At 42.5% G+C, this 15,801-nt stretch overlaps 2 protein-coding genes and 1 long non-coding RNA gene across 3 annotated transcripts; 1 reads left to right on the top strand and 2 right to left on the bottom strand.

Annotated features, from left to right (window-relative positions):
- Positions 1-3,435: 3,435 nt before the first annotated feature.
- Positions 3,436-5,083, bottom strand: LOC133002301 (beta-1,3-galactosyl-O-glycosyl-glycoprotein beta-1,6-N-acetylglucosaminyltransferase-like). The gene is made up of 4 exons (XM_061072081.1): positions 4,782-5,083; positions 4,592-4,685; positions 4,014-4,418; positions 3,436-3,921 (listed from the first exon to the last, which is right to left on the bottom strand). Exons 1-4 carry the CDS (start codon positions 5,081-5,083, stop codon positions 3,436-3,438), a joined length of 1,287 nt encoding a protein of 428 aa, XP_060928064.1.
- Positions 5,084-8,621: 3,538 nt separating this feature from the next.
- Positions 8,622-9,644, bottom strand: LOC133002483 (uncharacterized). The gene is made up of 2 exons (XR_009678259.1): positions 8,897-9,644; positions 8,622-8,726 (listed from the first exon to the last, which is right to left on the bottom strand). It is a non-coding gene; the product is annotated as an uncharacterized LOC133002483 (long non-coding RNA).
- Positions 9,645-9,830: 186 nt separating this feature from the next.
- On the top strand, positions 9,831-15,102 carry rfk (riboflavin kinase). Its single transcript, XM_061071209.1, has 4 exons — positions 9,831-10,360; positions 11,836-11,987; positions 12,855-12,957; positions 13,061-15,102. Exons 1-4 carry the CDS (start codon positions 10,279-10,281, stop codon positions 13,219-13,221), a joined length of 498 nt encoding a protein of 165 aa, XP_060927192.1. The 5' UTR covers positions 9,831-10,278; the 3' UTR covers positions 13,222-15,102.
- Positions 15,103-15,801: the final 699 nt, after the last annotated feature.

Here is a 15,801-nt window from a genome sequence, read left to right as displayed (position 1 = left end):
ACCACATTCACAGATCTGGAAAAACAACAATCAAATAGAGCAACATCACGGACCCCGGGCACGTCACGGTTAAACAGCGTGTCTGCAGCCCGGACATCGAGCTCGTCGCCGTCGGACTTCGTCCGTATTATTTGCCGAGGGACTTTTCCAGTGTTTTCGCCATCACTGTTTACATTCCTCTATCCGGGAACGCGGAAGCCGCGTGTGACGTCATCCACACTGTGACTGCAGGATTACAAACACAACACCCCGGGGCCTTCATCATAATCACAGGTGACTTTAATCATGCCTCCCTCTCATCCACACTCCCAACCTTCTTCCAGTTTGTCAAATGTGCCACACGCGAAAATAAGACTTTGGACCTGCTGTATGCAAATGTTAAGGATGCATACAGCTGCACTGCCCTGCCACCACTGGGCAGTTCAGACCACAACCTAGTCCTGCTCTCACCATCATACAAGCCTGTGGTTCAGCAGCACCCAGTCAGAGTGAGGACAGTGAGGAAATGGTCTCCTGAGGCCATGGAAACACTGCGTGGAGCGCTGGAGGCCACAGACTGGGATGCTCTGTATGAGCCACATGGTGAGGACATTGATGGCCTGACTGACTGTGTCTTTGAGTACATTGGGTTCTGCATTGACAACACCATCCCCACTAAAGAGGTTCGCTGTTACCCAAATAACAAGCCGTGGGTAACAAGCGACCTGAAGGCCCTTCTCAACGAGAAGAAGAGGGCCTTTAGATCACGGGACAGAGCAGAACTCAAACGTGTACAAAGGGAGCTCAAGCGCAGCATCAGGGAGAGCAAGGACAACTTCAGGAGAAAACTGGAGCACAAACTGGAAGACAATAACAACAGGGACATCTGGAGTGGGATGAAGGAGATCACCGGCTTCCAGAGGAGAGGTGGGGGAGCAGCGGGGGATGAAGGACGTGCAAACGAGCTGAACACTTTCTTCGATAGGTTCAACTCCAACCCCCCCACCCCCAGCGGACCCTCCACTGCCTCCTCTGCTTCTCCGATCAACAACCCCCCACCTCCCCCCATCACCCCCTGCCCCCCACCACCCCCGTCACCACCTCCCCCCCGCTGGCTTTCACCACAGACCTTCTCACACCTCCCACCCCCAGGACATCCTCACATCACCCACAGCCCCCCACCACCTCCTGCAACACACACCTCTCTGCACCACCCTCATCACCTCCACCCTCAAACCCACCACTGACATCCCCCACCCCCCAGTCTGGACTCCACATCACTGCCAGACATGTGAGGAGAGAGCTGGACAGGCTCAAACAGAGGAAATCTGCAGGACCTGATCGCATCAGCCCTCGTGTGCTGAAGGGATGCTTCAGCCAGCTCTGTGGAGTTCTCCAGCACCTCTTCAACCTGAGCCTACAACTTCAGAGAGTGCCAGTGCTCTGGAAAAAATCCTGCCTGGTCCCAGTGCCCAAAAAAGGACGTCCTGCTGCACTGGATGACTACAGGCCGGTGGCACTGACCTCTCACATCATGAAGGTCATGGAGAGACTGGTCCTGGCACACCTCAGGCCGCTGGTGTTCCCATCACAAGACCCCCTGCAGTTTGCATATCAGCCCCATGTTGGGGTTGATGATGCAATCATCTACCTGCTGCAGAAGGCTTATTCCTCCCTGGACAGACCCAACACCTCAGTCCGGATCATGTACTTCGACTTCTCCAGCGCCTTCAACACCATCCAGCCCAGACTGCTGAAGGCTAAACTGGAGGGCAGGCAGGTGAGTGCTCCCCTCATCACTCAGGTCGATGACTATCTGACGGGCAGACCGCAGTTTGTGAGATTACAGAACTGTGTGTCTGATCGTCTGATCAGTAACATCAGGGCCCCCCAGGGAACTGTACTGTCCCCCTTCCTCTTCACCACATACACTGCTGACTTTAAGCACTGCACTGAGTCGTGTCATCTGCAGAAGTTCTCTGATGACACGGCCATTGTGGGGTGTGTTGAGGGCGGGGGGGAGGCTGAGTACAGGGACCTGGTTGACCGCTTTGTGAAGTGGTGTGGGGAGAACTGCATGCAGCTCAACGTGGCGAAGACGAGGGAGATGGTGGTGGACTTCAGGAGGAACAAGCCTTTACTTCCTGAGGAGGCTCAGGTCCTTCAATGTCTGCAACAAGATGCTGCAGATGTTCTACCAGTCTGTTGTGGCGAGCACCATCTTCTTTGCTGTGGTGTCCTGGGGTGCAGGCATCAAGGCAAAGGACGCCAACAGACTGAGAAAACTCATAAGGAAAGCAGAGTCTGTGGTTGGCTCTAAGCTTGTCACCCTGGAGGAGGTGGTGGAGGACAGGATGCTGGCAAAACTGCTGGCAATCATGGACATTCCCTCTCACCCCCTCCACAAAACACTGGACAAGCTAAGGAGCAGCTTCAGCCACAGACTCATTCAACCCCGCTGCTCTAAGGAACGATACAGGAAATCGTTCCTCCCAACTGCAATAAGACTGTTCAACTCCTCTACCTCTGTCAGAGCCACCATCACAGAACTGCACTAAACCTGTCTCCTGCACTGTGTACCCTGTACAACACTCCGCTCCATATACACTTACTTCACATCATATGTGATATGTGTTCATATAAACCATATTGATATTATATATCATTTTATACAATAATATTGTCTTTTGCACACTCTGTCTACATATTCTTACACTCATAGTATATTATATTACCTATTGTATAGTCAAATACTTATATTCATACCTCTACTATATATCATATATTATATCTTACTCTCTGTATATTCTTTGTAAACATAAGTCTATATACACATATTTATACATGTGGACATGTTATAATTACTATTATTATATCACTATTACTATTATTATTATGTATACTGTTGCTGCCATTATTACTATATACTGCTTTTATATTGGTATAATTACTATCATATATAAATGTATATTATGTTATATTATATACTATATATACTGTACTATTCTTATATACTGTCTACCGGCTGCTATGACAACTTAATTTCCCTATCTATCTATGCTGTAAATAATTCAACACACAACTCAAAACCAGATTATCTACATAATCTAATTGATAATCAAAATTCTAATAATAATCAAATTACCAAATGTCTTTATATAGGGAGACAGCGCCTAATGAAAAAAAGGGGGAGAAAGCTCCCTTTTCACAATTATTATTATTAATATTATTATCTTTGGCTGCTGTGTGCATCGCAGAGAGACGTGATTGAATGCGACTGAATAATATAGTGCCACTAATGAAACATTTTAATTTGTGTTCATCACTCTAGAATTATAAACAAATGAAAAATACATCTTGAAATTAAATCACGTGCTGCTACATGGCCTTTCCCTGTATTGATAAAGGTTTGAATTGAATGCCATTGTTGGTTGCTATGAAAAACCTGCCATATATCTATTGTAGCTCAGACAGTGCCCTTTTTCTTAGATATTTCTCCAAACAGTAGACAGCAATGGGGTCTGTGTCTATGTCAAACTTGTTGGCAAAGAGATGATGCTGCTTGAGCATCCACTTTAAGTCCCCGGCACCATATATGCATACTTCCCTGACATGGCTGCCGTGACACTCTGGGTACGCTGAGTCCAGTGAATCCTGCGACCCCTCGAGCCCCTGCCACTTCACCAGGCGAGCGATGGCATTGAGGTCTGACATGTCATATTTCCTGTGGTTCCGTCTTGAGCCAGGAACTCCGATCATTCGCTCAATGGTTGCCCAGAGAAATTCATCAGGACTGTAGGTGTCTTTGCCCCACTCCATCAGTGCCAGCACTCGGCTGTCCTCCATCACACTGCGGATGAAGCCCCGACTAACCACAATGTAGGCACTTCCAAACATTATGGGTATGTTGATGGGAGGAGGCTCCTTTGCCTTTCCTGTATCCTGAGGGATTTAAAATTGTTATTTAATGCTAAAGTGATGACCAGTAAGTTCTTATGTTAATTTTATAAATATATGTAACGTAAAACAGGTACCTGGATTCTTCCATCTATTATTTTGTGTGCATTTCTCACTCTCCGCATTAGACCTGCAGGCATTTCTTCTGAATTTATGCTGTTCCTGCCACTCAGTGAACGCAGTGTCCTTACAATCTCCAAGTTGGTTTTCAGAGGGAAATCTTGGCCACAAAGGTTGATGAAGTATTTCCATTTTGTGCTGCTGTTATAGAGATCCGCCATACAGTTAAGGTCAGCCTGGACACGTGGCCAGGCAGCATAAACCACATCAACAGGCTGAGTGACCATGAAGATGTTTGGAAAGCAGGTAGTAATTTCCAAGATGGCAAATAAGAATGAGGATTTTGCATTTTTGTCCACATGGACACAATATATATTTTGAGGTGTGTAGATGGCTCGCAGCAGTCGCTCAAAGTTCTGCACCTAAGAGCATATACAAAAATATATTAATTATGTATCCGTTTTGTGTACTTGAACGTAACTGAAATTCACAAGCAGGGGTGAAGAGCTCCTTTGATTGATGACTATTTAGTAAATTGATTACTCCACTTTTAAAGTTTATTTTAATTAAAATTCAAGCTTTAGAATCTGCATACCTTATGATGCACAACCATAGAGTATGCAAGGGGGAAGTCCTCTTCTTCCTGGCTCAACGGGGATGTTAAGTATTTTCGTCTTAATTTAAATGCACTGTAAATAAACATTATTAAACAAAGAACTTTCAGTGATTTAAGTGGAATTCAATATTCAAATATTGGCTAAAATCTGTTGTTTAAAGCAACACACCTGCAGTCTTCAGTTGCATTCATGTAATGTTCATCAGGGATGTGAACACTATCGGTGAAGTCTTTGGTGATGGTCAGTAATTTGGCCTGCTCCAGTGCCTCCCTCTCTCCCTGCAGGATACCTGAGCAGTTGCACACTTTCTCTGGGCTGTCATCAGAGTCTGTATACTCCAACCAGCTGTAACTGAGAACGGAGCTGGGATTCCAGCCTGGATTACTGCAAGTTGGTAGGTAGAAGATCCATAGTGATCCCAGTGCAATGGTGACCATCAGGAGAAACATGCCTTGTTTCAGTAGCCTCATTGTGGGAGAGGAGTAGCTGTCACGTCTTCTTGCAGTGTGAGTTCTGGATGTATTCCACAAGAAAATGTAAACACACCATTTTAACTAAATGCAAAGTATATCAACAATTGACCCAATGTATTAAATAACTATGAATTGGACATCCTTCCATCCTCATCTTCTCTATAAAACTTGCTGAACTCATATTAATTTTTCTGGATAAACAGGGCGTTGCTTCTTCTGCAACAATGAAGTTAATACACAGCGTAAGGTCGTGATCTCCCAGAAAAACTCTTCTGTCTGCAGGAGTTTGTGTGTGTGTGTGTGTGTATGTGTATGTGTATGTGTGTGTTGGTTTCTGTGTGTGTGTGTGAGAGAGATATCAATTTGGAGAGTGATCAGGGAATAATATATTAACTGATGGTTGGAAAGGGATAGTTGGTGTGCGTCTACTTGTATTTCCTTTTTGTTTTATTTATAAATATATTTGTGTCTTGCAAGGTGTTGATCTGTTGTACAACATGTACAATTATTTGTTTCATTAAAGGTGTGTTCCTCCTCATCAGTCTTTAAAAAATAAGTTTTCACATGAAAGTTTCACAAGCACGAGCAGACTGGGACAGTAGTTGTAGCCGGGAATTTGAATCCATCCCAAGCCACCTTATTTACACAAAGTGCCAGCCTTTTAATTGTGTAGGCTTAACCTATTCGTAGATGTAACTGTTACCAGTGTGTGTTATGGTGTACTATCTTTAATAATATTATTGTAGCGCTGTAACCACCAGACATGGGTGGAGGGTGTGTGTGAGAGAGAGAGAGAGAGAGAGAGAGAGAGAGAGAGAGAGAGAGAGAGAGAGAGAGAGAGAGAGAGCGAGAGAGAGAGAGAGAGAGAGCCCATTTCATGAATCCGGCAGCAATTTTGCCGTTTCCCTGGAGATACTTTTGACACATTAATTACAAATACAACTGTCAATTTTAATTGGACAGACAGCACACGCACAAATGAAGAAAAAGGCCAAAGATTAGGATCTGGAGGTTAAAAAAAAATGCTAACTAAACAGAATTTAATCCTCCCGTTTTGTCAACCATTACATTAACTAAATATATCCACGGTACCTTGAAGGTAAAATGGTGAAGGTCACTATTTGAGGCACTGAACTCTTTGTACAACACAGGCTTATTCACAGCAACTACCCTACACCAAAAAGACTCCATTCTAATGCATTTCATTTAGCTGACGTTTTATCCAAAGTGACTTACAATCAGGGCCGGGTCTAGACAGGCATGTATGAGGGGGCAGCCACAAATCTTGAGGGGGCATTGTGCTTTATTATATTATTATTATTATAAATTGGGATTTAGTTTGAGGGGGCACAACATTTATTTGAGGGGGCCAGGCCCCCTCTTGCCCCTGCCTAGACCCGGCCCTGCTTACAATAAGTGCATTCAACCATGAGGGTACAAACCCAGAACAACAAGAATCAAGAAAGTACAGTTTCTTCAAGAAAGCCAAACTACAAAGTGCTGTAAGTAAGTTCCATTCAAGTACTACTAAATTGTTTGTTTAAACTCGTATTCAAGGTACAGTCAGATACCATATCACCCATCTTACTTTATGAATTTATGACAAGATTTACTTTAATCTCTCTTTTTTTTTTTAATCATATTGACTACCATGTGTTTGAGGGAAAAAAACTTGGGTCTAAAACTCTGAGACCACTTTCAATAATAAGCATAATAAGTGTAAAGCAAACACAATGCATTGTTGAATATATGTTAATGCTAAAGTCAGAGAGAAATCCTGAATTAACACTCAATTACTTTGGTTGAGCTGAAGAGTAGAGTAGATAAATGGGTCTTACCTGTGAATTTACCAGCAGCACGTCAGATTAGAGTTTTATGGAGGACTGACGGCCTGACAGAGACTACATCCTATACATCTCCCCATACCTTATGTGATCAGACCGGTTGGATGCACTTGTTCTGGTCTATTGATTTGTTTTTAGTGTAAAATTGCCTGAAAAAAATTTGAGGACACATTCTTTTCAATGTAACAGGTTATCAACCACCAGTTAGCAGGTGTTCCTGGCCACAAGCCAATGTTAGTGACGCACCTTAGGGCATGACTCAATGTGTATGCTATGTGGAAGCCCTAGGCGAGTGCAAATTCCAACCTTCACTCCAGAGGGTACATGCAAATCTCGTGGAAGCAGCCGCCTGGTGTGTGTGTGTGTGTGTGTGTGTGCAGGAGAGGAGGCTCTGCAGCGGATCTTCACAAGATGTTGGACAGAGACTTCACGCTGCTCTCTGAATATGGAATCCAGCATCTGTCCGTGATCAAGATGGCGTTGAAGGTTCCTGGAGGACTGACGGCCTGACAGAGACGACGTCCTCCCATACCACCACTGTGCTGCTTCACAAAGCTACTTCCTGTTTACAAATGTCGAACCTTTATTCCAATAAACCTTTTAATGATGTTCACAAGTTGCCTTGAAATATGTTTGAAAAGTTGCTGTTGCACGAAATAAAACCTGGTGCTCTCTAATGTCTCATCTTTGATCAGTGTGTGGGTATGAGGAGGTTTAAGTGAAGCCTCAAGACTCTTTAACAGGGCATCAAATACTGGTAAAAAAGCAATACTATTTAACTATAACTTTACTTTACTACATCTAAAAGGAACAGGTACTTTGACTGAACGCTCTAACATGGATCCCAGGGAATAATCATTATTCTATTGCACCAAATAAGTTCCTATGGGATTTTATTTCTTTTTAGATGAATAACATAACAATCTACACATGAGAGAAAACAAACATATGTACGGGTTAACTGTATGTGTACATGAATGTTTCACAGATGAGACATCACTGTGAACAAGTGTCACTGTTATTTTTAGAATTCTTTCTCATTGCCAATTAAAATATTTGAAACTCATTGTGTCACTTTACTTTACTGTCATTCCCCTCACCCTAACCCCACCCAAGGTGTGTCTCAGACAAAATAGCTTTCAGTAGAAGTAAGGTATACATATATATTCATTCCCCCACCCTTAGCTGCAGTCAGGTTCTGCATGGAACCAATCCAAGGTGTGTCTCAGACAAAATAGCTTTCAGTTCGGTTTTATTTGAAAACTAATCATCTGTTTCATTGTAAGAAACTTGTGAGACTTGTTTCTCGTAAGAGGTGTCTGCCAATAAAGCGATTATTCTCAGACTGTGTCTCACCCACAGGTGACAGTGAAAGAGCTCCTGCAGTCTCCCCCATTCACTACAGTTACGGCAGAGTGAATGAACCTGCTGCCTGTGGCTCCTCCTTCAGGTCGAACTTGAGGGTACACTGAGGCAAAAGGTAAATCTGACTGGCTTCTGCAGGGGTGTCCAAACTTTTTTACCCCCGAGGGCCACATCCAGAAAAATATATGAAGGTCTGGGCCACTCACTAGACGTAAGGTATACTACCTCACTTCTAATGCACTAATATTGGCAAAATCAATCAAATGCAGGTAAATTACGTTTGATAATGGAACATGTTTGAAGAAAAAAAGCCTCCATCATAGCTCTCCATTAGTAGATTTTCATTTTATTTTTTCCAAAAAGGTTGGGAGCTTATTCTCTCAGTGACAGCCTCAGATTGGTTCTTAGGGTGCTGATCCCTCTGCATTGTCCTGTATGAAGGGAGAGACAAGAAGAGAAATAGGGGATGTGGGTATTTCAAGCTTATTAGACAAATAAATTATTGGACTTGATAACAAATTGTCATCAACTTTAATTTACTGGATTTATTAAGTAATTGGGCTTATTAACAAATGACAACTGTGTGTATATTTTAACTCACCTGTAATGGGAACAATGTTGCGCTCAGTGGGAGCAGTGATGCTTCGCTTTGGTCTGAAGGACAGCTGGCAGGTCAGGAGTAACTTTGGCACTACCTAGTGTTTAAACTAAGAAGTGCAATACAATGGGCCATAATATTTTTAGACTTTGATACAGGCCAATTAAAAATGGATGGCGGGCCGCAGTTGGCCCGCGGGCCGTAGTTTGGACACCCCTGGGCTACTGGCTTGTATGGCAGAAAGCCATGCGGCATCAACATCATTACCTCTATACCTTTTTAAACTATACACTTTCCCCTTTTTTAACATGGGACAAGATGGAGACTATCCCTTGTACGTTCTATCGCAAAAATGTTGCCTATTGCCAGTTGATGTTATTGGATGTTATTGACCAGCAGTGGATGTTAGGGACTTATTTTCAGTTGTGTACCTTAGTGTCATCAGGTTTCAGCCTTTTAATCACGAGACACTCGCGTCTGAGGCAGGTCCACCACAGGAGGATCAGACCCGGGTGCATGTCTGGCACATGCTAGGCTTGTGCATGGATCTTTGAGCAACCTGATATTGGAATGTTTCAAGGGAAAGTACCTTGAGATAATAAGAGTAATGATTTGCGATACAAATAAAATTCAATTGAAAAACGCACACACAGGGCGAATGGATGATACATATACATATATCATGTCCCATTTCATTCTGAACTCAGTCTTTATCTGTCCACAATTTGAAACTGTGAGAACCGATGTTGTCCTGACGAGACAAGCCAGGACCTGTGAACAGTGCGCAGCAGCGACATGGATTCCCTTCAATTTACTGACGGATTTCCACGTCATTCCCCATAACCCCCCCCCCAAAAAAAAACATCCAGCTGAAAATGTTCCTACGACACGTGAAAGCAGCATGCCTCTCCACGCCCCCTGTGGTCACGCGGTCGATGACGTCAGCAGAAGCGGACGCAGATTTGTAAAACATACGTAACATCGGTGGTCTTCCTCGATCCCCGAGTTGAACTTCCAGCGTCACGCAGCCGGAGAGCCAGAGACACGCCGGGACCGTGACCCTCAACCCCCGCCAACACCCGTGAGTCAGACCCGTCGAGCACCGGCTGAGGAAGCTATCAGCGGTTCGCTTAGCTTGTGAAGTGTTCCAGCTGCTCCGTTTCAACTTGACCAACCTCTAGCTACCTACCCGGAGGCTGAAGCGTCCCCTCGGCTCAAGGACGGACTCTGACACCCGCACGGCTCCAGCCCTGTGCTAACCGAGCTCACCGAGCTAACCCACGGCTACGTGCGGGCTGGGTGGCCGCGCCGACTTCCTTGTGTCGTTCGAGGTCATTCCACTGCGTTCACCGGACACGCAGCCGACCAGCACCGGGACAGCAGCCATGAAGAGTCTCCCGTTCTTCTGCCGGGGAGAGGTCATCCGAGGCTTCGGCCGAGGAAGCAAGGAACTGGGGATTCCCACAGGTGAGTGGATCCTCGGACAGTGTTGAGCCCTGTAACCTGGATCCTGGCTGGCGCAGGTGACGTAAGGTCACCGGGAATCGTTCTCAGGAACCCGGAGTGGGGACAGGAAGTCCGCGCAGCACTGACAGCTCGCGGCTGCTCACATGTTACTAAACATCGGTCAGTGGATCGGTTAGCGGATCGATGGCTGATATCGATCCCTGTTCACTCACTCAAGTCAGTTGTCGTGAGGTATTGGAGTCGCCCTGGCGTATTGATGACGACACGTTTTTACGCACCCACCGGACATTTGTTTGTTTACGTCAACTGACCAACAGTGGAACTTGTGAGATGAGGACAACAATGATATTTAATAATGGTCATAATGTAACGAAGGCTCCTCCAGGATAAATCAGGGATTAAATGAATGATCTGAAGCTGCCACCACCCAGTCTACTAGAAGACTAATCTTATCTATAGCTGAAGACCATAATACTGATAGGAAACTAGGGACTGACTGTATTTAGTTGTCCTTCACCCATTCGGACTGGGCTTGTGAGTATTTAAGGCCTTTTGTTGTGATAGTGAGACTCACTGTGTTGCTATTGAGACACAATATCCAAAATCTACAATGATGCAGAGAAAACATTCCAAATTATTTTTGTAAATGCGCTTTGCAACTGACATGCAGCTCAGTGGAGCGCACACCTAGGCCCAGCCATCCCCTTACATTCATTCAAGCTGCACCAAGTTTCACAGACTCCTTGAGATCAGTTCCCCAAATGTGCAGGATTCAAAAAAGAAAAGAAAAACGTGTTACTCCCACTCCCTGGGAATACTACCCCCCCCCCCCCCCCCCCCCCCCCCCCCCAAAAAAAAGTTATAATGCCCCCAGATCCAGATCAGCACCAACATTGTATGGGTTCCTCCCTGACTCACACCACACCCTTCCTCTAAGACTTAGAAGACGGTTATGTTGCAATGGATTCCTATGAAACTAAGACTCTAAGTTTCATCTTAGACTCTAAGTTTCATAGGAATCCATTGCAACATAACCTTCTTGGCAGATAAGATATAAGCTAACTTTTTTTTGTAGCACCACAACGAGGAGCCATGAAACAGCAGCAATATCATCGTGAACCAGTATCAGTCATACATCAGTAATAAACAATATATAGAATGTGAACAGAAAATATACACAACTCATGAAGATCCCTATAAATAGGACATAAGTTACTTGATTTATTCCTATAAAGGGAACAATGATATCTACTTAGTAAAAAAAAAAAAAAATCTACAAATATAATAGAACATATTGTGGATGAATTCCACGTCCTTCACGGCTACTTCAATGATTCTCCAAATAGTTTGTGTTCTAAGTCTTTATCTTCTCTGCCATCCAGCAAGAAACAACTTAATTTCACTAATCAGGCAGAGGTTACATACTGAGACTTTTTTTCTGGGTTTTTTCTGACTTTTTCTTTCCTCATCTCCAGCCAACTTCCCAGACTCGGTGGTGGACAATCTTCCTGCCGATATCAGCACAGGAATCTACTACGGCTGGGCCTGCGTGGGTAATGGGGATCTCCACAAAATGGTGATGAGCATTGGCTGGAATCCTTACTACAAAAATACCAAAAAGTCCATGGTAAGCACAAGAGAAGCGCTGTATTAATCTGAAAGAGAATATTCACATTGGAAATCTATTAGATGTCACAGTCTCTGACCACCTGTGGTTTCAAGGCAGCGATGGTCTGGTCACAAGCCCACATCTGAACCCACAGCCCTGAGTGCAAGTAAGATTTCACAAAGGGCAACAAAACATGAGAATTGAAGAAAAACTGAGCAACTAAAATGACACGTTTTGAGATTAGATCATACAGAGCTACAGGGTGAATGTGGGCAAATGATCATCCGTGTACATGGTTCCACTTCTGGTTTCACATGAATTCTGGTTGCAGAATGGTAAAAGGACTGATTGTTGCCAGTGTCATGGTTTGTTTCATTTCCTGCTACATTTAAACGGTAAAATTAAATGTTATCACTTGAATGTAGTTTAGATTTCAAAACGGGTTTAATATGCTTCCTATTATTGTGGTTAGTACCATCAAGGTTCAAGAAAAACTATTCTAACAAATATCACTTGTAGCATGTGAGACAAAAATGGCTCAGATTTCAGTATTTCTAGACGACAAGGATTACAAGGATAGCAATTTCGTATTGGGTGAACACTTTAGGATGAAGAATAAAGTAAAGTAAATTTTTAAGTATGGGGATTGCACATGTGCAAAACCGTCCAGTATTAAATGAAAACCCATTGTGTTGAAGGGCAAGTCGTGCTAAATACAGTGTTTGGTGCAAACGCTGTTTTCAAACTGGCCGTCTTATTTGATTACTTCCACAGCGCAAATTGTTCTTCTTCATTCTGGCTTGAAAACACTTGGAGAGAAGCACTAAATGTTGATCTTCGTTTGTGTCTTGTGGGAATTAATGTGAATGTTTTTTTTGGTTCTAGGAGACTCATGTGATTCACACATTCAAAGAGGACTTTTATGGGGAGATTCTCAGTGTGGTCATGGTGGGCTACATCCGTCCGGAGAGAAGCTATGACTCTCTTGGTACGACACTTTACTGTTTCACACACACACACACACACACGAGCACGCAAGCATGCTCTCTGACTTAGCTCACTTCTGCATATCTCCATCTCTTTCTGAACAGAAGCCCTCATTGCAGCCATCAACAACGACATTGAGGAGGCCAAAGTCAACCTGGAGCTCCCAGAGCATCTCAAGCTGAGAGAGGACAACTTCTTCACCAGCGCCTCCACCTCATCTCCAGCCACAGCGTCTACGTCACAGACTATTATAAATGGTCACTGACAGCTGGCTGTGACTGCAGCACTTTGCTTGACCACGGGCACACACACACACACACACACACACACACACACACACACACACACACACACATTTCTGTATACACACAGGTTTGTGCATTTGTATTCAATGAAATGCACAGAACACATTCTGAGCCCCCTTTGCCATTTCTGCACGTAGACATGATCACAAGCAATCAATTTTTTTTAATTGTACTTTTCTTTTCCTTGGTCAGCGTTTCTGTTTTAAAGAGTTCATTATCTTCCTCTATTGGTTTGTTGACATAATAGATGATGTTCATTTGTATATATTCACACCAGAATTGCTGTATGCAACTCTTGGGATATCACTGCTTCTGATGTATATTTGGAATCTTTTATGTGAGAAGGTATCTTTTTATATAAAAAATAATAATGCAGTTCTTGGATTGATGGTAACCAGAAAATACAAGCAGAATATTTATAATCTGTCTATAGTAGGATTATACAAATATGTTGACGATAAACTCAACTACGTGAAAACTATCTATCCATGGTTATAAACAATACTTATTGATTCCTTTCTCTTAAGGTTTATAATTCTGTGTCAGATGGTTAGAAAGGTCTGGGCATTGTTTTCAGTAACAAAAACACAGGTGATGCAGTTCCATGACTTTATGCACCAACATGGCTCAATGCATGTGTGAAGAAGGTGATCTTTTCTTTCCTATTTTTATTTAATTCTGAAAAAATGTCTTTCCTCTCAAGTGTGAAACAAACTATATACTGTTCACTGCCCCACAAATTAAAGAAGCACATGCATTATGCGTGCTTTTGCACTGGAATTATTGAATAACTCCAAGCATATTTATTTATTTAATGAAATGTACCCAAAAACATTTTTAAGCATAGCCCTTATGCATGTCAATGAAGGTTTTTGTTATTTTTTTTTTTCACTGCAGATTGCCTGAGACTCAGACCCAGAGTCCACTAGTCTCTGTGGGTTTATTACAGATAGTGAAACATTAATAGGGGAGATAAGATGAAGAAGAATGTCCACAGCCCCTTTTTTTCGCTTGGAGGGCAAAAGTCTTTGAATTGTTGAACATTAATGTATGCCACCCACATGTAAAGTCTGGACAGAAAAAACCCAAATACAGTTCTTCAAATATTTACACATATTACAGGTTAATTTGATTTCATAGGGTCGTGCAGAATTTTAACAAAACTATTGACAAAGTCCAATAGTCAAGCTCTTAACTGTGTTTTTAGATCTGTGTGTGCGCCCGCTCTTTTTAAACTCTTTCAAAATCAATGAAATGAAATTATCAACATTTAACTGCTAAGTGTAAAAAAGACTATTTGAAACTTGGCAAAGAATCTTTTGAATGAATGACGTGTGAGTCTACCTATGTGCTTTTGGATTTTAAGTCTGAATTGTATTTTAGTTTATTAAACTGTTATTTAGGTAGTAAAAAAGTCTGAGTGCATTTAATGAAGGATGACATTCATCACGCAACAGTAGCTGTGATGCTTTGCCAGAACCTTTCTATTACCAGGCTGGTAATTCAGTTTCTTAGACAAGTGGGACATTCATGATAGAAGCAACTTGGACCCTGTACTTCACTGCAACTTCCTGTAATGTTTTGTTTGATGTATGATATATGATCCATTATATTAATCCGCCTAAGTATCTACAAACTAGATCTTCCTAACTTTAAGATGGTGCTTCCTCTACCCACAGCAAACTTATATTTATTTTCATATCTCTAACACTGGCTGCTGCAAGTAATTATTCCACACAGGGACCAGGGTTACTGCATGTAGAGTTACAGGTTCGACACAACCTTATATTTTAATGAATGTGTTTTATGATTCAAACAAATAAATATTTGATTAACATGCATTTCAAAGTTCTTTTCTTTTGGCAGTAGAGTGATTACCAACTGCTCTTTTTCATCAACATTGTATCATTATTCTCTGGGAAATGATAGAAACTGTTGAAAGAAGTCTTATCTCGCAGTTTTACAGAAAGTAAAGAAATGGCATTTATTGGGTTCTTTCTTGGATCATGCAAAAAATATCTGATGGAAAATGTTTGCATTATTTTTTGCGTAATCCTGTAAACTAACTGACAAACAAAAAATGCAAATGTTAAATATGTCCTTGGCGCAGGTAAAAAAAGGCTCTCAGAACTTAAATTAGAAATAGAAGTTACTTTATAGAATGGAAACATTTACCTGGAATTTCAAATTAGGCCTGATAATGCGTCTGATTTGAAAATAACACTTACAATTTTAAGTCAAATCCTCACAGTGGGAGTTTGAATGTGTCATTCACTGCGCAAACAAACTGAGTTGTGTGAGGCGTTTTACATGCATCAAATTTTAGAAAGGAAAAGAAACATGTCAAGCCATGTGACACCGAAGTCAAGGACAGTGGCAGATGTCCCTGAGTCAATGTTGTGTCTATTTGTTCAGTGTAATTTGAGATAAGACACTCAGTGCAAAGGTTGTACAACAAAACATCTTCACAGGGTGTTTATTAGAAATATATGTGAGAATACAGAATATCAAATAGAGCAGTTGGTCAGTTATAGGCCTAC

Source organism: Limanda limanda, chromosome 5 (assembly GCF_963576545.1).
Source record: "Limanda limanda chromosome 5, fLimLim1.1, whole genome shotgun sequence".
Lineage (NCBI taxonomy): Eukaryota > Metazoa > Chordata > Actinopteri > Pleuronectiformes > Pleuronectidae > Limanda > Limanda limanda.
Note: the sequence above shows the minus strand (reverse complement) of the source record. Positions and strands in the feature narration are given on the sequence as shown.